Source organism: Ailuropoda melanoleuca, chromosome 13 (assembly GCF_002007445.2).
Source record: "Ailuropoda melanoleuca isolate Jingjing chromosome 13, ASM200744v2, whole genome shotgun sequence".
Classification (NCBI taxonomy): Eukaryota; Metazoa; Chordata; class Mammalia; order Carnivora; family Ursidae; genus Ailuropoda; species Ailuropoda melanoleuca.
The window spans coordinates 21,742,257-21,762,803 of record NC_048230.1 but is presented as its reverse complement, the minus strand read 5'-3'; the positions used below and the strand labels follow the sequence as shown (position 1 = coordinate 21,762,803).

At 54.3% G+C, this 20,547-nt stretch overlaps 2 protein-coding genes across 3 annotated transcripts in view; one reads left to right on the top strand and one right to left on the bottom strand.

The window, feature by feature from the left end:
• Positions 1-8,420: 8,420 nt before the first annotated feature.
• Positions 8,421-12,779, bottom strand: GNGT2 (G protein subunit gamma transducin 2). Of its 2 annotated transcripts, none has more exons than XM_019797115.2 (4): positions 12,618-12,779; positions 11,103-12,365; positions 10,259-10,364; positions 8,421-9,944 (listed from the first exon to the last, which is right to left on the bottom strand). In XM_019797115.2, the coding sequence occupies exons 3-4, from the start codon at positions 10,340-10,342 to the stop codon at positions 9,819-9,821; spliced, it is 210 nt and encodes a 69-aa protein (XP_019652674.1). In that variant the 5' UTR covers positions 10,343-10,364; positions 11,103-12,365; positions 12,618-12,779; the 3' UTR covers positions 8,421-9,818. The 2 variants fall into 2 exon arrangements, with proteins under 2 accessions (XP_019652674.1, XP_034496134.1); XM_034640243.1 differs by having other exon boundaries at positions 11,103-11,213.
• Positions 12,780-12,826: 47 nt separating this feature from the next.
• Positions 12,827-20,547, top strand: part of ABI3 (ABI family member 3) — an 11,249-nt gene continuing 3,528 nt past the window's right edge. The window contains 6 exon segments of the mRNA XM_034640244.1: positions 12,827-13,017; positions 17,385-17,552; positions 18,444-18,620; positions 19,951-20,041; positions 20,177-20,276; positions 20,463-20,535. Coding sequence (XP_034496135.1) covers positions 12,901-13,017; positions 17,385-17,552; positions 18,444-18,620; positions 19,951-20,041; positions 20,177-20,276; positions 20,463-20,535 — 726 coding nt within the window. The 5' untranslated portion in view covers positions 12,827-12,900.

Here is a 20,547-nt window from a genome sequence, read left to right as displayed (position 1 = left end):
TTGAGCCTCCTGTAGGGCTCTGCATTCAGCAGAGGTGGGGGGGTCTGGTTAAGTTTCTCTCTGCCCCTCCCCACTGTCTGCTCTCTCTCTCAAACACATAAATAAATAATAAATCTTTAAAAAAGTAACTGATATACATATGAAAAGATGCAAAGCGTCATTAATCATAGCAAAATGCAGGTTAAAAGCTCAATGAGGGGGGCGCCTGGGTGGCTCAGTCGTTGAGCATCTGCCTTTGGCTCAGGGCCTGATCCCAGGATCCCGGGATTGAGCCCCACATCAGGCTCCTCTGCTATGAGCCTGCTTCTTCCTCTCCCACTCCCCCTGCCTGTGTTCCCCTGTCGAATAAATAAATAAAATCTTTAAAAAAAAAAAAGAATAGAGAATAATAAAAAAAAAAAAAAGCTCAATGAGGTACCACTCTACACTCACCAGAATGACAATGACTCTTTTTAAGAGTAGAGAATAGGGGCGCCTGGGTGGCATAACGGTTAAGCGTCTGCCTTCGGCTCAGGGCGTGATCCCGGCATTCTGATCCGGTGTTCTGGGATAGAGCCCCACATCAGGCTCCTCCCCTATGAGCCTGCTTCTTCCTCTCCCACTCCCCCTGCTTGTGTTCCCTCTCTCGCTGGCTGTCTCTATCTCTGTCGAATAAATAAATAAAATCTTTAAAAAAAAAAAAGAATAGAGAATAATGTGAGCTTTGACAAGAGTGTAAACTGGTAGAAACACTAATTTGACATAAACTACTGAAGCTGAAGATACTCATACCCTATAATCTGGCAGTTTCACTCCTGTACATATATCCACAGAAATGTGGGCATTTGAGCGCTTGGAGACAGGCATAAGAGTATTTTTGGCAACATGATAACCAAAAATCGGAAAGAACTCAAATGTCCAACAGTTGAATGGATAAATAATTTACAGTAAGGCCATACAATAGAATATTACATAGCAACAAAATGGATGAGTCTTTTTAAAAAACATATTGAGCAAAAAAAGGCAGAAACAAAAGAATAAATAATATATGACTCCACTTATATAAAGTTGCTAAGCAGGCAAAAATAACTACTGCATATTGTTTAGAGCTATAAACTTAGATGGTAAAACTATCAAGCAAAGCAAAAATTCCCACGTAAGTGAGGATATCCAGGACTCCTGGGGAAGAGAGAGGGCCATGATTGGAAAAGGGTCAGCAACAGTCTTCTGGGGGTAGTGGTATTATTATTTTTTAAAGTAATCTCTATGCCCAATGTGGGGCTTGAACTCACGATCCCAGGATTAAGAGTGCCATACCCTATCGACTGAGCCTGGAACTGGTAGTATTCTATTTCTTGTCCTGGGTGGAGGTTACATAGCTTGTTTGTGACAAAAATTTGTTAAAATGCACATTACGTTGTATTCATTATTCTGAAAGTGTGTTTTTCAATGTAAGAAGTTAAAAAAGTACCTATCTAGAGACGTGTTTCTGTCCTGGTCACGGATGAGGGATCTGAGATCAAGAATTTGTCCACAGACTGGGGAGGATCTCTAGATCCTCTACTCTCAGCCAGCCCAAGGGCGTTTGAAGGATCAGTTTCAATCCCAGGCATTACAGGAAAGCATTGATGAATATCACCCTGCCCCTAACTGTCCGGGTGCATTTGGGTAAGCAACTGGAATGTTCTGGAATCGTAACTATGTGAGGTGATGAACGTGTTAACTAAACTTATTGTGGCAATCACGTCACAATACACACATGAAACAAATCATTACGTTGTGTACCTTAAACTTATACAATCATACATGTCAATTACATCTCAGTAAATCTGGGAAAAAATATTAGGAGCCTCATTAGTAAAGGAAAAGGGACAACCGTGGTCCTTCTGCATAGCAGGGTGGCAAGAACTAGTAAAATAGAAAGCAAAAGTCCTTTTCTGGGCACCTGAGCCAAGAGAGGCTCTCTAATGGTAACTGCTAGAAAGAATCAGAACAGAGAGGACTACAGAAGCTCAGACTCTTGAGAAAAGAACACGTGCTAATGTGGGGAGGAAAGCAAAACTTGAAGGGTAGCAACAGAGGCTGAGGATGAGAACCTGTGGGTGGAAGTTAGGGGGGCAATCGGAAGAACTTTCTAACAATTCCTGCGTCCGTCCACAGAACAGGCTTGAGAAATTCTGAGTGTCTCATGCCTGGAAGTCTCCTGGGGGTGCTCCAAGGTCTTTGTCACCTGGAGGTGTGGGAAGATTTCTAAAGGTTGGTCCCCACCCACTAAATTGATTTCCTAACTCACTAATGGCTCTTAACCCACAGCTAGTAAAACATTTACAAGCTAGCCACCCCCACCCCATTCTGTCCTTCCGCTCCTAGGTGCAGATTTTCTGAGAGCCTCTCCACATTTCCGTCTCTAACTATCCCTCCTAGCTCAGGAAAGAACCTCTCTCTCCTCCAACAGTCTGAGGGGCCCCTCCCAAGGACTTTATTCCCAGGAAGGTCCCCCCAAAGGTAGCAGTTTTCATTAGGTAGTGACTGTCAAATGTTGTCCTTGACCAGAGTCACCAGGAGAGGGCAGAGCGCCGAGCCACCGGGGAAGCCGGGTCTGTGCCTCCCCTGGCCTCTCTCTCCCTTACGCTCGATTGCCAGGGTTGTCGGTTTAGGGTCGTCTTTGTTCGTTTGTGCCCGGATAATGTGTATGCAACACGTCTCACAATGCCCGGCACACAGTAAGTCTGTAAATTATGGGACACACGCAGTCGTTGAACACTCACTTGTTGGACACCTACCATGTTCGAGGTGCTAGGAATATAAAAATCGAAGACACGACTTCTGCCCTCAGGGTGCTTGAAATCTGGGCTGATAAACTGAGGACCGAAGTGGATGTAAAATGAAAAGCAAAGGGCTGGGAGTATAGGTGGACGCACTAGGGAACCGGCAAGCCAGAGGGGCCACGGGGATGTTGAGAAACCCCTTCAGAGTTGCCTCCCCCACTCAGTTTGTAACCCTCAGAGATCCTGGAGGAGCGCAGGGAGTAGCTGGCTGGGGTGTTATGTGGAACTCCACCTTAAACTCTGCTCCTGGGGCGCCTGGGTGGCTCAGTCGGTGAAGTGTCTGCCTTGGGGTCAGGTCACGATCCCAGGGTCAAGATCGGCAGGCTCGCTGCTCAGCGGGGTGTCGGCTTCCCCCTCTCCCTCTGCCCCTCCCCCTGCTTGTGCTCTCTGGCTCTCTCTCAAATAAAGAAATAAAATCTTAAACAGGGGCGCCTGGGTAGCGCAGTCCTTAAGCGTCGGCCTTCGGCTCAGGGTGTGATCCCGGCGTTATGGGGCGTTATGGGATCGGAGTCCCACATCGGGCTCCTCCGCTGGGAGCCTGCTTCTTCCTCTCCCTCTCCCCTGCTTGTGTTCCCTCTCTCGCTGGCTGTCTCTCTGTCACATAAATAAATAAATAAATCTTTAAAAAAAAATCTTAAAAAAAAAATAGAAAGGAAAAAAACTCTGCTCCTAGGTAAGCATCTGGCCTCATCCCCTGGGCTGGTGCCTCTGTCTCCCTACACAGGACCAGATATGGACTATGTGGGGCCCCTGTTCAAAAATTAAGAATTTCAAGCAGAGTGTTAAACCAAGCACAGGGCCCTGCTCCGTAGGAAGCCCTACGTGACAGCACAGGTTGAAAGCACCCATAAAGCTGGTCTTGTTCCCAGGCCTCAAGCTCAGGTAGAGAATTGGGGCAGGGGCAGGCCAGGGGGTTCTGACTGATTTTCTTAGAGGCCCTGAGGTCATGGCACCAAGATGCCAAGCAGACAAGAGCCTATTCCCTCCCCACCCCCAACTCCTCCAGATTACAAGGGTAAAATCCAGAAAGGGGGTGGGGGTGCTGGGCTGCCTGATCCACTAGGAAGGATTTCTAGCTGCGGCCAGCCCCAGGCGCTGAGCCCCGAATTAACCAGTCAGCTGTTCCCCTCTTCCCTTCCCCTCCTTCTAAGGCCTGGGGATCCCACCCTGGGGCTCTCTGGTGAATGTGGAGTGTGGAAGGACAGATAATTTAAGAATGATTAGGCTTGATGTTAGCTCACCAGGAAATTAGGAGTCCTTTTCCTGACTCATTTTATTGTTCAGGATCATGAGAATTTCAATGTTCTGCTCTCCGCTTGGCCTTCTCACGCCATGACCCTCCCTACTTGGTCCTTTCCACGGCCCTTCCTCCTTCACCTAATCCTGAGTGGCCAATGTTCTCCAATGTTCTCCAATGTTCTCCAAGCTCCACCACTGGCCTCTTCCCATCCTGCCCCACGCAGTCATCCTGCACGGACTCACCTCCTTCCATATTATCAGCAGTCACCTCGCAGTGGTTTTCAACAAGGCAAAAGGGAAGGGAGGAGAAGCCACGGGGAATCACCTAGAATCACCTGGTGAGAAGGGCCTTCTGACTGGTGACACCACCATTCCCTCGGTCATCCCAGAAAGAAACTTGAAGTCATGTGAGACGTTTCCTTGCCATCCTGCCAACATTCAAGCAATCTCTAAGCCCTGAAAAGGGTACCTCTTCATTACCTCCCCAATTCATCACCTCCCCAATTCATCACCTCCTCTCCGTTCTTACTCCCCCAATTCCAGCCCCGATCATATCTGAATATCTGCATCCCAGTGATTCCCCTTTCTCTGGGAACTGCGCTTCTCGGGGGGACCCAAAAGTCAGCAGGGAAGGGAATTCCTTCCTCTCTGATCCTGGGAAGCAATTAAGGTTCTGGTCAATGATCAAGGTCTTAGAGCCCAATCGAAGGACTGCAGACAAGGATATCTGGGGAGAGCTATGTGGCTGGTCGTGTTAGGGTAAGTTCAGAGACTGAACATATTTAAGGATCATAGGTAGGTTTACCAGAAGGCTGCCCCTGCAGGAGAGGCTTATAACCCCCTGGACAGGGTGACCCCTGGGCTGACTGGCACTCATGAAACAAAGCAGCCAGCGAGGCAGGAACGGAGGTTACGCATGAACGGAACAGTGAGGGCTTTCTTTCATCAAGGCCGGCACAGTTTTGCCAATGAGCCAGCGACAGTGACAACCCTGAGCCGGTTATACAATACCAGACCTCAAGGCAACCAGCCAGTTCTCTGGTGGCAGGTCAACGGAGGGGACAGACTCACTGGAACAGGACTTATTCAGGAATCGGATTTGTATTCCCTGCTGGTCAAGGCTCTGTCAGTGCTACAATCTATGGACCCATAAAATGTCTTCTAGGTGGCCATGGTGTCCTAGACCATACTGGCTCCCACATAGAGCCCCTTCCCTGGGGATGCCTGGGTGGCTCAGTCAGTTGAGCGTCTGACTTTGGCTCAGGTCATGACCTCAGGATCCTGAGTTTGGGCCCTGCGTGGGGCTCCCCTCTGAGCGTGGGACTCCCCACTCAGCTTGTCCCTCTGCCCCTCCCCCTTCTTGTTCTCTTTCTCAAATAAATAAAATCTTTAAAAAAAAAAAAGGATTTTATTGCGGCGCCTGGGTGGCTCAGTCGTTAGGCGTCTGCCTTCGGCCCAGGGTGTGATCCCAGGGTCCTGGGATTGAGCCCCACATTGGGCTCCCTGCTCCGCTGGAAAGCCTGCTTCTTCCTCTCCCACTCCCCCTGCTTGTGTTCCCTCTCTCGCTGGCTGTCTCTCTCTCTGTCAAATAAATAAATAAAATCTTTTAAAAATAAAATAAAATAATTTTATTTATTTGAGAGAGAGACAGAGACAGCACAAGCAGGGCAGAGGGAGAGGGACAAGAAGACTTCCCACTGAGCAGGGAGCCAGATGTGAGACTCGATCCCAGGACTCTGGGATCATGATCTGAGCTGAAGGCAGATGCTTAACAGACTAAGCCACCCAGAGACCCTAATAAAATCTTTAAAAGAAGGAAGAGGAAGGGGAGGAGGAGGGGAGGAGGAGGAGGGAGAGGGGGAGGAGGGGGAGGAGAAGAAAAAGCCCTTCCCTGAAAAATAAGTAAGACACTAAGTGGAATGTGGGTCCTGGAACAGAACAATGATGCTAGTGAAACAGTTAGGGAAATCCAAGTTGAAGTCTGGAGTTTAGTTCATAGGATCGTCCCAATGTTAATTTCTTTCTTTCTTTCTTTTTTTTTTTAAGATTTTATTTATTTATTTGACAGAGAGAGACAGCGAGAGAGAACACAAGCAAGGGGAGTGTGAGAGGGAGAAGCAGGCTTCCCGCCAAGGCAGGGAGCCCCACGGGGGCTCGACGTGGGGCTCGATCCCAGGACCCTGGGATCATGACCTGAGCCGAAGGCAGACGCTTAATGGCTGAGCCACCCAGGTGCCCTGATAATTTCTTAGAGTTACTACAAGTACGTGGTTATAAGAAACGTTAAAGTCCGGGGAAGCTGGGTGAGGGGATATGGGAGCCCTGTGCACTAGCCTGCAACTCTTCTGTAAATCTAAGGCAAGGGGTAAATGCTGGCAGGATTTGCTGACCTCACCATGAGTCCATCATCTGGAAGCTGCTGGCTTTACAGAGCGAAGGACTGACCCAGCCAAGCCCCAGTGGGGTGCCAGCTGAGAAACACTTTGCAAAGATGAGGTGCTGTCATCAACGGTGAGGCTGCTGCCCGAGCTCTGTAGTGAACCACCATCAACATAGTGCTTTTCTTTCGTGGGTCCGAACCCCCAGGATCTATGGGACGGGGGTGGGAACGGGCGGCTTAGATTACCCCCGTGACCCGCTCTCAGCATCACCACACTCAGCCTCTGAACTGGCAGGTTAGGGCAGGCAAGGGGGGAATGCGGCCACCAGGGCACACAATAATTCCTTTGGGGGGGAAGCTGAGCTTGCCCTCTGCTATTTGAGACTCCTCCGGGCACTAGGAAAACAGACAGAAAAGGGGTTCAGAGCACTGGGCTCATGACTGACTTGGAGGCTTAGGGGTCCTGTGATTGTTACCATACCACGGGGTGGACAGGAAGGGTGTGGGAGGAGCCAACAGAACCCCCGAGCATCTCTGGGCGCCCTGCGATGAGAAAAGGAGAGCCACAGAAACGCCTTAGGAATAATGGTTTGAGTCCCCACTGGGCCACAGTCCAACCAGCGCCATACTGCCTGGAGGGAGTCGAAGAAGGACTGGGTGGGAGGAAGAAGGAAGCCATAGCCACGTGGCCCGTAACCAGAGGGCTGTAGCCCACACCTGCTTTTCCCTTCCTTTCTTTTTTTAAAAAAATTTATTTGTCAGAGAGAGAGAGAGAAAGCACAAACAGGGGGAGCAGCAGGGAGAGGGAGACGCAGGTTCCCCGTTGGGCAAGGAGCCCAACGCAGGACTCAATCCCAGAACCCTGAGATCATGACCTGCATCGAAGGCATGACCTTGACCGACAGAGCCACCTAGGCGCCCCTACCCTTCCCTTTTGAAAAAAAATAACAATTACTGTATTTAAATCTTCTCTTTCTCATTCCTCTTCTTTTCCTTCTCAAGTATCATGAGATTGGCTGGGCTTAATTGAGGTTGCAGAATGGTGCGTTAAGGGTCGGGCTGGAATTTTCGGGAGAGTTGGGAGAGCAGTGGACACTTCCCAGGAGATCCTGGATTCTGCCCAGTGGCCCGTGACGTCCTCACGAGGCCCAGGGCGTGCCCTTGGGCTGGGGCCTGTGGAGCGGGGAGAGTGTGCCGCTCTGATCGGATCTCTGTATTAGGCTAGGTTATTTTCACATCCTTGCATTCTTATGTCTCCCAAGCCAGGATCCTGCTCATCGTCCCTGACAACTCCTTCCCCTTCACCCATCACTCAGCGAGATGTCAAGACCTGAAAACTTCATTTCCCAAAGAACTCCTCACCCCACCTCTTGCTCTAGACTTAAGACGGCCACTCCCCCGGTCTAATGATCATCTCCTTAATTCTCTCTCCACCTCCATTCTTTCTCCTTTCAATCTCTAAAAAAGCCAGTTTCCTTCTAAATGCAAACATTGCCAACTCACTCCCCGCAGAGGAAGGCGGATGACACAAAGACCCCCCTCCGCTCATCTCCAACCCCACCTCTCTAGCAGCGAATTCCAAAGGTCTTGGCCTTTCCCTGGACGGTCCCAACCCAACCCGGTTGGTGTTTGTATTCAAACCCTGGTCCCTGCACGTTTCCCTTCTGGTATCTATGCCTCTGCTTACGCGGCCACTTCAACCAGGTTGGCATTGAATCCGCCCGGTTACAACTTCAATGTGGAGGTTTTTACCGGTTCTCCCTCCCAGGACGCAGCTCACCCATTCGGCTGGGTTAGGCTGCCCTGCTATGGGGCCCCCTCAGCTCCCCCACAGACCTTGCGCTGAATGCAATTGTATCACGTGAGTCCTTCTGATGAGGTCTTGGAATATAGGTGACGTTCGGTGGGGTGAGGTCCAGAACCAACGGCCAAGAAAGAATTCTTGAGACATCTTTGGTGCAAAATGGTGGTTTTATTAAAGCACGGGGCAGGACCCGTGGGCAGAAAGAGCTGCTGCCCCGGGTTGTGAGGGGGACTGATTATATACTATGGGGTTGGGGGTAAGGAAGAAGCGAGGTTTTCAAAAGAATTTTTGTATGCTGAAGAGGACCTACAAGATATTGGAGGCCTCGCTATTGTCAAGGGAAGGTTGTTTAACCCTCTGGTAAAGCATTAACAGTAAGACCGTTGGGAGTTACCTTCTGGAAATTAGGTTTTTGATGAAGAATGCTTTTTTTTTTTTTTTCCTGGTAAATCATGGAGACATTTGTAAACAGAGGGAGACTCTCTCTTGCTGGACTGTGATCTCTGTTCTGTTCGTTAACCATTTGTTTTTTAGCTTTAGGGCGGCCAGGAGCCCCATGGAGCCGGGAGGAATGTCACACAGATCCCACCTGAGAGGGCAGCTGTGGGGGGTCAGCTTGTGCTCTGTCCTGGGCTTGCCTTCTGTGCCCTCATCACTTCTGTGGCTCCATAAGACTATAATCTCCTTGCTAACGAGGCCCAGGAGTCCGAGTCCTCAGCAGGAGCCAGCCTCCCTCCTGCAGCCTCCTTCCTGTTCATCAAATCCTGTCCCTGGGCTGCTTCGCGCCTGTTCTGTTGCCTCGGGAGGAGACCACAGTTCTTCACTGAGCTCACGGGAGGCCCTTCAAGGCTTCAGGCATCTCCCTCTTGGGCCTCTGTCTGCCCCGGCCCGGCCCACGGCCCACTGGCCTGCAACAGTTCACAGCGACCTTGCCCGTGGCGGTCCTTTCTGCGGGGTAGACTTACTGCCCGAGCTGCAAACTCTCCTCTCCCGCCCTGTTAGCCTTGCCCGTCTCGCTCCCTAGTGCCCAGCACAGAACCACCCTCCGTAGCATTAAATACATCCTGACACTGTGACTTCACAAACTCTTTGTCCTCAGGCCCTCTGGGGTGGTCTGAGTGACTAGGAGCAGGACCACAGGGTCAGACAGAAGATGAGGAAGAAGGACCCCCCACTCTGGACCTCACCCCAAACTACTCTGAATAGGGATGCTGGTTCCTATGGTGGGGGGACAGATGGGATGGCTCTGGGCGGGGTAAACGTCTCTAAGGGTGCCGTCTGGGGTCTCAGGGTGTGGCCGGCTCTTCGGACCCCACCACACAATTGCCCGCTGCTGAGCCAGAGAAGCTGTCCTCTGTCCTAGAGGGCCTCCACGGGGAGCCCGCAGGGACCGGGCTTGTGGAGGGGAGGAGAGCTGAAGGGGGGAGTGGGGAATGGCTCCCCAGTGCCCGGGCCAGGTGTCTACTCCTGCGGTGGCCGAGAGAGGGTGAAGAGTCCCTGGGGTCCCTGAGTGTCCGCAGACACTTGGTTTCTGGTGAAGAGTGGGGCTGAGGAGGGACAGACGTTCAGGGGACAGGGCTCTGGGCCCTCAGCTTATCATACAACCGCCTTTCTCCTTGAAGGGATTCTTGTCCTCAGGGACGCCTTTGAGGAGAGGGTCGTTTCCGGCTTCAGCCTCCACATAATCCTTGATTTCCTTTCCTGTCTTGGAAATCTGCGAGAGAACAAAGGGTGGTTCCAGGCCTTGTTTGTCTGTGGGGATCCGTGGTTTGCTCGGTCCAAGAAAACAGGTCCTGGACAGGGTGGGGACGGAGGCTGGAGGGGAGACAGAGAAAGGGACAAGTGGGGGTGGGGGGTGACTTCTTCCCTCCTAGGGGCGCTGGGCCAAGCACGCTGTGCCCTCCAGGCTGGAGAGGCCTCACCACCCCGCTGCCTGTCGCTTCCCCTTGGTGGGGGGGGGTCCCGGCTCCGTGAGGACTCGGACGACGCGATGGAGAACAGGGGCAGGGAAGGGAAGAGGGGGCTCACCGGCGTTCTTGGGTTCTTGACTTCCTTCTTCAGCTGTTCCACCTCCATCTTCAACAGCTCCTTCTCACTGAGCTCCTGGGCCATCCTTCCCCAGAGACACCTGCTCCTGGAAAGGGTTCCACAGCTGGGATGGCAAATCCCCCTGGGCTCCCCGCAGGGCCCTCCTGCACTCCCCACACCTCAACTTCCACCCTCCTCCCTGTCCAGCCCCTCACTTCAGGCCCCACGCATTCACACCACGGGTTCACTCCCACCCCCACCCCATCCTGAGTCCAGGTCTGGAGGAGAGGATGCCCCCGGGGTTAAGGGGGACGCACAGGCTCCGCCCTTGGAGAAGGATTTGCCTAGAAACAGGAATCAGAGCATGGAGAAGGGAGAGAAAAGAAGACTCTTTCAGGGAACAGGATTCGGGAAGCCAGGTTATTGTTCCACATAATGGTACAGGTAGACGTTTTCAGGAAACAGCAGGTCCTGCCAGGGGAGAGTGTACCCTAGTGGTTAAGAGGAAGGTTCTGGAGCCTGCCAGACTCCAGTTCTGATCCTGGTTCTGCCACTTGCAAGCTGTGAGGCTGAGGCAAGTCACTCAACCTCCTTGAATCTTAGTGTCCCCCTCTGCAAAATGGGTATAACAGTACCTACCTTGTACGATTTTTGTGAGTCCTGAGAAAATAATGCATATATAATATTTTATCCTCTGTGTGGCACATAATGAACGTTATTATTATCATAGTTACTGATATCATCATCATCCTCAGGACAGGGTTATCAGGAAGGCCTGCTGGGTGCCCAGCTTCCATACCTCTAAGGCTAAATCCCCACCGAGTGCAACCTCAGCCCCCCTCACCTGCCAAGAAAAGAGGGTGCACTTCAAGTCACTTGTCCCCGACTCAGGCAAGATGGTGTTTGAGCTCCCCAGCTCCTCGGCGGCTGAAAGTCTTCAGATAAAGCAGATGGTCTGAAAGCCAAAGTCTCTGATGCCTAAGCTGATCATGGGCTCAAGGTTCTAAGCCTGTCCCCTGGCCTGAGCCTCCAAGCCCTCCCTGCCCCCTACATCTGCCTTGCTCCTTTCGCGACCCCTCTGGGTTAGAGCCAGTTCTCACCCTCACCCCGACACACTCCCTTCCTTGTCTCCCGAGCCCTCCCCTCTGCTACCTCTGAGCCGGCTCTGAGACTGGTCTTCTCAGTGAAGCAAGTCCTAGACCAGCTCCAAAGTTCCCTCACCCAAGAAGCCGTTGTGTCTCCCACTGGAGCCCCGCGGTTACCCCTTGCAAGCTTCTTCTAGCTCAATCTTCCTTCGCTTATTCAATAAAAATGGACTCCTGGCTTAGGATGCAGGGCCTGTCAATACTTGGGGCCCTGGCCACCTCCAACGTCTGTGTCCACACTTCTTGGCCTCCATGCCTCCTTCTGAGCCTTGAGCGGGGGTCTCCCTCAGCAATCGCGGAACACAGGGCCCACATCCTGGTATTTCTCTTGGTTTCCTTCCAGGACCACCCAAGGCTATGCTGTTTAAGAGACACCGAGCTCCTGCTCAGGCTGACACCTGTCCCATGGCAAGGGGACGCTCTCGAGAAGCAGACGCTTAAGAGATCAATGCGGTCGGTAAGGGATTTCTCTTTGTCCTGTCTCTAGGTTGACAGGAGGGGCTCTGGAAGGGCCAGGGGGGAGGCCTGGAGCCCACCCTGACTCCCCCCGCTCCAGGGTCCGAATCCCACTCACAGCTGGGAACGCTGAGAATGTAAGATCGGCACCGGAGCCTGGAGGTTTCTCGTGCAACTGTCCTGTAAATGCAGGTTGGACACCACAGACCTCTAGATGCCAGCTCGGTGCTCTGTCCTCCGCAGCTTCCTAAAACCGACCGGTTAAGCTGGAACTTGAACCCGGTGCTTCTCAAAGCCAATTCCTTCCTGTTGTCTAATCCGAATCCCTCAGGCCACAGCTGGGCTTACCTCCGTGGGGCACAGACCATGTGCACCAGGGCCCCTTCATGCACAGCCCTTCCGAGGCTGGCTCACCCTGCTCGGGGGCCTCTGGATGTGTCTTCCTGGTGTCTGGGCTGATTCCTCTCGCTGCCGCGTTGGCCGGTTTCCATCGTGGCTGCACCACCCTGTAGCCCCCAGCATGACTGGTCTCCATATCCCACCCACCGTCCACTCCCCGGGCCCTTGGTGACTCATCCCTGAGCTTCCCAAGGAAGCCCCCACCCTCTGTCCTTCCTCCCCTTCCATGAGTGGAAAATCCACCTCCACCCCCCACCCAGAGCAGGCCAGCCCCCTTCCTCCTCAGTCTCCCACCCCATCCCCCCCCACCGCCAAACAGTTTCCTCTGCAGGCCGAGGGAGCAATCACAGCGCCCCGACCTTGGCTTCCTCTGCTGGGAGGGATTGGGGGGCTGGGCCCCCAGGGGGGCCCCTGGCTTCCCCCTTCCTCCGGGCAAGGGGCAGAGAGGCGCAGGCCCAGGGAGTGGAGACTGACTTCCTCTTGTCCCGGAATGAGCCTGCCTGCTCTTTGCAAGCAGGTTTGGGTCTCTCACGGAGAGGAAACCAAAAGCGGTGGGGGGGGGCAGGCAGATCGACCAATCAAGAGCGGGGTGAGGCACAAAACCAGCAGGCTCCCTGGGGAGCCAGCCAGAGGCAGGGGGCCATGGCCGAGCTGCAGCAGCTGCAGGAGTTCGAGATCCCCACTGGCCGGGAAGCTCTGCGGGGCAACCACAGCTCCCTGCTGCGAGTCGCGGACTACTGCGTGGACAACTACGTGCAGGTAGGCGGAGCGGGCACCCGCCCCGACCCCCGGGGCCCCCTGGAGCCCACCTCGCAGGCAGGACCAGGGGAGCCATCCTGACAGGTGCTCGTCCTGGGCTCCGCTGGGAAATCCTCCACCCCAGGCCTCGAAATCATGCCGGTCTCCCTCAGCTTTAGCCCTGACCCCACGCTCCCCAGCCCTAGCGCGCCCCATCCCTGTCCCGGAGTCGCAGAGATGCCCAGGCAGGCAGCACTGTTCTGTCCTGTTAGCAGGCCTCACCCTGCATTCGACTCCCTCCTGCGTCCCACTCAGATCCGGAGGCCCAGACTTGTCCTGACATAAATGCTGGCATTTTTATTCCGTTTGCAGGCTGAGTCTAGGTCAGACTTCAGAACTTCCCGAACAGTGTCGTGAACTTGAGAGGGACCAGGGAGAGAATCCCTTCCCTGATAGTCGAGCGAGAGTGGAGAGACAGCAGCCTAGGCTGGGTCAGGCGCAGAGGCAGGGGGATGGACAGCATGACTGCTGGGAGCAGTCCACCAGCAAAAGATGACAGTCGTGGCATTTTAGAACAGTCTCCTAAATTGGGTCGTTGTTCCAGGCCCACGAACACGGATTCCTGGATCAAGGGAAGAGGGCAAGGGAAACTTAGCAATGATTGAGCACCTCTGTTTTTTTCATTAATCCTCATAACCACCTTATGAGACAAGTAATATTATTCCTCTTTCATGGATGAAGAACCAGCAGCTCAGGTAGGCAAGGTGACTTGTCCAAGGTCACACAGCTTGGCTGTGGCAGAGCTGAGCACCGGCCTCCTGACTTTTTTTTTTTTAAATATTTTATTTATTTATTCGACAGAGATAGAGACAGCTAGCGAGAGAGGGAACACAAGCAGGGGGAGTGGGAGAGGAAGAAGCAGGCTCATAGGGGAGGAGCCTGATGTGGGGCTCGATCCCATAACGCCGGGATCAGAATGCCGGGATCATGCCCTGAGCCGAAGGCAGACGCTTAACCGCTGTGCCACCCAGGCGCCCCTTAAGGACAGTTTCTTTGCACTGGCTGGCCTGGGGACCTCCTGGCTCTGGAGGAGTGTTGAGAAAAAGAATGAAAGTAGCAAGTGCTTATGGGAAAATGGCAGATTAAAGAGAGTCAGGGATGATACCAGGGAGAACGCTCGGCAACCTTCCTTTGGGCAGGCGTGTTGTCCTCACTTGGCCTCTTTTAGCCCTCCCCCAAGTCCTGAGAGGGGAGAACCACTCCCACTCCACAGCCAGGAGGCAGAGGTTCAGAAAGATCGACTGGCTTTCCCAAGGTCTCTAAGCTGGTGGCAGAATCTGGATTCGAACCCAGAACTCTGACTCCCGAGGCCACTGCCAAACCTCTCGCTGAATAATTGCTGTTCATGTAGATGTGTAGATGTTGAGTGACCCGCTCATGGATGAGATGGACTGTGGCTTGTAAACCAGCCCGGGTCTCGGGTGCCGGAAGGCAGGCGCCTCCTATGGACTGGGAAAGAAGTGGTTCTGCGCATTCCATCAGTAACCTCTGCACACCTCCAGGCTCTTCCAGATGGGTTCTCGTTTGTCGTATACACAGTGCGCACGCAGGATTTGGGGTCCCAAAGACCTGGGTCCGATGTCCAACTCAGCCACCTAGCAACTACAGGACCCATGGCAAGGTGACCCTCTGATTCTTACACCTTTTTTTCACAGGGGTCACATGGGTTAAATGTGAGAACGTGTTAAGGCACTTAGTCCAGTGCCTGTCCCTTAGGAGGGCAGGATGCACGGAAACTATTACCATCACCGTCATCGTCATCATCATCTTCCTTCGGAAGGATGAAAGGCACACAGAGATAATGAAAGTCAATTCTAGCGAGGCGAAGCGGCCCTTGCAAAAACACCCAGGGCATTGAAAGCCCTGCCCCGGGTCAGAATCCTGGGGCTCCTGCTTCCTTCATGCAGAACACTAACTAATTGACCTTAGTTACCTTTCTCGGCCTCCCTGAGGATCCCGCTCTGGGGAGCAAGTGCCTGCAAAGGGTTTGGGTGACTGCTCAGCACCGCCCTTAAACAAGGCCTGGTTCCCACGTCCTCCGCCCCTCCCCCACCCCTCCCTCCACCCCAACCAGGTGTCAGGAAACCCGTGGGGAATGGGGGGAGGGCAGGCTGGGGTCGGCTGCAGAGTTCTCCTCCCGTCAGAGTCCACTGAGTTTACAGACAAGGTACTTTGCATGATGAATAACCAGTCAGCCTTGACAATGGATCTCACACCTTTGTACCTCGGGACCTAACTTTGTGCCAAGCCCCAGCCCGGGGGTCAGTAGGTATCCGGCTCCAGCCTCCCAGAGCAGGGCCCAAGCAGACATTTACCTGTCTGTGCTGACAGTTCCACTCAGGCTAAGCAGGGGACAGTGCCGGCGAGGGAAGCTGGGAAATGTGGGTGCAGACCAAGGGAGGAGTAGTCACCGCTCCGTTCTGGGCTGTCGTTCCCTCGCCTATGAAAAAAGGTCTTGAGCTAGAACAAGACCTGCTCTCCTTGATTTCTCTGCCTTTTCAAGGCTCTTGGTTACATATGCTGATGAGATGTAAATTGCACGCAAATGAGCATCTAGCTGTTGAACAGAAAGGCAGGGAAGGGCTGCCCAGAAGGTTCTGGGCCTGCCCTTTGACTTCAGCCCGGCTCAGGCTCCGTTGGAGCCCTGCTCTGAGAGGTTCCAGGTCTCCTTTCTGTTGACAGGCCTTGGGGAGCACCCAGGGGCCTTTAGCAAGGAGACTGCGTGGTGCAGCCTTGTCTGTCCGTGCATGGGCCTGGCCCAGACTTGTCCTGGACTCACCCCTACCCCCTAGAAGGCTCCAGGCTAAATGGCAGCAGCTCCTCATCTAAGATGAGGAAGCTGCCTGGGGAACCAAATGACGGGAGGAGTTTTGCTCTAGCCCCACGGTCTCATCTGGAACTGGAAAAAAAAACAAACCCTCTTCTGTCTTCAGCCGTTCCCTGTCCACCCTTCCAGCGCTGACTGCCAGTGTGCCTCTGGCCACACCTGGCACAGGGCCTGGCAGGCAGTAAGGAGATGCCCAGCAGGGGTTTGGGTTCACATTCAATTCATGAATTAACTCACAAATGTATATTTATTAAATATCGTCTGTGTGTTGGGCACTATTCCAGGGTAGGATACAGAATAAGACAGACAAGCTCTCTGCCCTCACAGCGCTTACATTTTAGTATATGGGGGAAATAGATAATGAAATAAATAGATAAATAATTCCTGATGGATAGTGTTAAGTGCTATGAGGAAAAGAGAACAGGGTAAATATGGTAGAGAGTCAATATAGAAGTAGGCTAGGAGAATCTTAAGGTGGTGGTGAAATATGTCTCTGAGGAGCTGAGACTTAATAATAAGGATTCTAGAAAGAAATATAGCAAGCGCAAAGGTCCTGAGGTAGAAACAGTCTTAGCTTGATCTGGGAACAGGGACCTAATGGCTAATGTGCCTGGAGGGAAGCAAGTGGAAGGGAGTGGTAGGGGAGAGCCGAGAGAGAAAAGCAGAGCCAGCCTTGTGGGGCCCCATATAGGCCATGGCTGGAAGTCTGGATTATATTCTCGGTGTATTGGGAAGCTACTGGAGGGAATGAATGAAGTCACTCTTCTCTGGGCCTCAATTTCCTTATCTATAAAATGGACTCGATCATTGGTTCCTCAACATCACCCTGCAGACTGGAGAAAGACAGCACAAGGGCCACCTGGGGAGCTTTTAAAGGCACAGATTCATCGCCATCACTCCCAGGGTTCCGGTTAGAAGGTCTGGGATAGCGGGCCTGATGTCAATCGGTTGGTTTTTAAGTTTGAAAGTACTGCCTTCTGGGACGCCTGGGTGACTCAGTTGTTAAGCGTCTGCCTTCGGCTCAGGGCGTGATTCTAGGGTTCTGGGATCGAGACCCACATCGGGCTCCATGTTCTTCTGGGAGCCTGCTTCTTCCTCTCCCACTGCCCCTGCTTGTGTTCCCTCCCTCACTGGTTGGCTATCTCTCTGTCAAATAAATAAAAACTTAAAAAAAAAGAAAAAAGTACTGCCTTCCTCTTTCCTTTCTACTATTCATTCCCAAAGGTCCTCTCGACGTGGTGGGATCAGTCCTCAATCTGACTCTTCGAGAAGGGAGATCTTTCCCTCCCCTTGTACCCATTCCTCAGGGCAGTGGATTTGCTCTTCTCATGTCCCCAAGTTCCTCTTACTACAACATCATTCTCACGGAAACCACATCAAACATCTAGAGTTACCGCTTTCTCTTGGTTCAGCACCCACGTTCTCCCTCTCCCATCCTACCCACCCAGCCAAGGATCCAGGGGAAGGGGCCGGCCTCCGACCAGAGCTGTGTGTATTTCAGGCCACAGACAAGCGGAAGGCGCTGGAAGAGACCATGGCCTTTACCACCCAGGCACTGGCCAGCGTGGCCTACCAAGTCGGCAGTCTGGCCGGACACACTCTGCGTATGTTGGACCTGCAGGCGGCCTCCCTGCGGCAGGTGGAGGCCCGAGTGAACACGCTGGGCCAGGTAAGTGTCGTGGGAGGGCTTCTGGCGCTGGCCCCCAAGTCTTCAGCCCCACTCAGACATGTTCTCCTTTCGGACTTCTATCTGAATTCTGTCCTGCACGGTAGCAAGCAGGGTTTACCAACCACGGGGGCTGCCGAGCACAGGAAAAAAGCAAGTGGATCTTGTTTCCAGCTAAACACAGGCAGTGACTTCCTAAGTATCCTCGTCCCTGAGTGTTTGCTTGGCAAGGCCATCGGCAGGCCTGAAAGCACCATGCCGTGCCCCCCGCCCATCTGGCACACACGCCCTCCTCCTTCCTTCCTGAAGCCTTGGCTGAGGAATCGCCCCACCAAACACGTGCACACACATGCTGACACACCAGCGTGGCCCATGTATCACCCGCATGTGCCCCGTGGGCTGTGCCTTCTCACCCCAGCAGACCCGAGTCCCCACCCTCTGGGTGTTGTGAGTTTCCCCACAGAACATTCCGAGAGGAAGTGAATTCACTTCTCTGTCCCCCCAAGAGAGCCGGTCGCTCCAGCCACGATGCTCCAAGCTCTGCCATGTCCACGTTATCCACCAGCTCTGCTTCCGAGCCAGCCCGGGGCTCCAGTCTCTTCCCAGCAGCCCCAGGGGTGCTGTGTTTTCTCTTTTCCTCTGGTTCCTGCTCAGCTAATAATAACCCTCATTCTCTTCCATCAGGAAGTTGCTCCAAAGTGGCTCCGTCCTCCCCTGGCGACTCTTTTCCCAAACGCCGTGTGACCCTGGGGGACAGCGTTTACTCTTTCTCTGGACCTCATGGCCTCCCTTGGCCCCTGCCCCCACCCCAAAGTCTCTATCCTCTTCCTCCCGTAAGAGGAAGGGCACGGTACAGAGACTGGCCCACTGTCCCCTCCAACCCTGTCGTGGCAGATGGTGAATATGCACTTGGAGAAGGTGGCCCGGAGGGAGATCGGCACCTTGGCCACCGTCCAGCGGCTGCCCCCTGGCCAGAAAATCATCGCCCCTAACAGCCTCCCTCCCCTCACGCCCTACTACAGGAAACCCCTCAACTTTGGCTGCCTGGATGACATTGGCCATGGGATCAAGGTAGAGAGAGGGCCCCTCCTCTTTTCCGCAACTCATCCTCTCCTCTTCATGGCTCCCTTGTCCCCAGGCCCCCAGTTCTCATCCACAGCCACGTTCCCGTTCCAACCTGCCTCCTTCGTCTTTCCTCACTCCCTGAAGCCATCACCCTAAGTGGACCCCCTCCTCTCCAAGCCTCCCTCCTTAAGAGTCCTTTCTGATTCCTCCCTCCACAACTGGCCTTTAGCCTGTCCTCAGATGCCGCTGAGGGTTCATCCGAGCACCCCCTTCCGTGGGGGCTGGGTGTGTGCGAAGGGGAAGAGGGGGAAGGGAGGTGTCAGGGTGTGCATGAGAATGGCTCCCCAGCCACATGAGAACAGCAACTTCCTCTGTCTGGAGGTTTGAGGTCACCGCGCTGAGCCCTCAGCCCAGAGCCGCTTGCTTTTGGGCGGGAACGGGGGTGGGGTGGGGGATGCAGACACTCAAAGGGGGGGCGCTGGTGAAGATGGGGGAGCATGACACTGCCATTTCCTTCTCGGCTCATCTCCCCAGACGTGGGAGAGGACACATCCCCGACCCCATTTCATCCCACTTCCTGCATGCCAACGTTCCAGGTTAGACTAAAGCTCTCCTAGGTTTAAACAACCCCAGGAAACCCTTCCCATCCCGCAACATCCAGACTACACTCCCTCCTTCGGGCACCAGGCCTCCCCATTTCTATTCTTTATGACTCAGCCCTGGTCCCTGTTGTCTCGTGCCTCACGGAGTGTAGCATTTCCCGTGTCCCTACGCCTGGGGACACCCCACTAGTAACAGAGGTGCTCCCTTGCCTGTGGCCTTGGCCTGGCCATTCGTGCATTTTAAATGCTCTCTCCTCTCTGTCCTGAGCTTCCCCTAACCGGTTAGGCAGGCCCATCAAAATGACAAGTGGGATATTTCTAAGTGTGATGGTCCTCTCCCCCCTCTCCGCTCCTCCCCCCTCCTCAGCCCCGCTTTGGGCTTGGGGTCTATCAGAATTAGAGATGGCCAAGTTCGCCACTGAGATGCTTTGGGGGCGAGGTACGGATGCTAGGCTGTGCGGAGGAAGTGGCCTCAGACCGAGTCTGCTCCAGGTTCCCGTCGGGCCTGTGGCCTGCGGACCAGAGGCCCAGGGCCCAGGAGGCAGCAGGAGGGGGTGGCGGTCGGGTGGGGTGGGAGAGGGGGCTGGGAACTGGAAGTGGGAACTTGCTGTCCCCGCGCTCTCCCTCCCAGTTCGCGGCCGCCTCTCCCTCGTTTCCTTTCTGGGACCGGGCGGGGGGGGGGTACTGGCTGGGGCGCCCGTAGACGTCAGCCCCGCCCCCTGCGCTCCCCTTAGGATCTGACCACGCAGCTGTCGCGGACCGGGACCCTCTCGCGAAAGAGCATCAAGGCGCCTGCCACACCGGCCTCCGCCACCCTGGGGTGAGGCCTCGCGATCCCGAAACTCTCCGCCCCCACCCTCAGCGCCGAGAGGCCGAACTTCCTCCTCCCCGCACCTGACCCCTGCTCGCCGAAGCCTTCCTTCCCCCCACTGACGATACCCCTCCCTTACCCCCCTTCAGGACCACCCCGGATCCCCGNCCCCGAGCCGGTGCAGCTCCCCGTGGTGCCCGAGGGAAAGCTCTCCGCCGCCTCATCGGCCTCTTCCCTGGCCTCGGCAGGGTGAGCCCCACGAGTCCAAGTGGGGGTTGGAGGGGGCATCCTGCCATTTGTCAGGGTGCCTACTAGGATGGGGAGGACCCTCCTCACAGGCCTGGGGCTCACGACTGAAGGGGCGGGGCAGGTGGGGGGATGCCGAGTTAGGGAAGGTGCCCCCCAACGTAGCCGAGCCCCGCTTTCTGTCTTCAGCAGCGCCGAAGGTGTCGGTGGGGTCTCCACGACCAAGGGGCAGGCGGCACCCCCACCCCCACCCCTCCCCAGCCCCACAGCCCCA

Bases quoted from the DNA above. Each gene is read 5' to 3' on its own strand.
- GNGT2 (XM_019797115.2), bottom strand. From the start codon at position 10,342: ATGGCCCAGGAGCTCAGTGAGAAGGAGCTGTTGAAGATGGAGGTGGAA. The intron at 9,945-10,258 runs GTGAGCCCCCTC...GTTCTCTCGCAG, and splicing joins TCAAGAACCCAAGAACGCCG to ATTTCCAAGACAGGAAAGGA.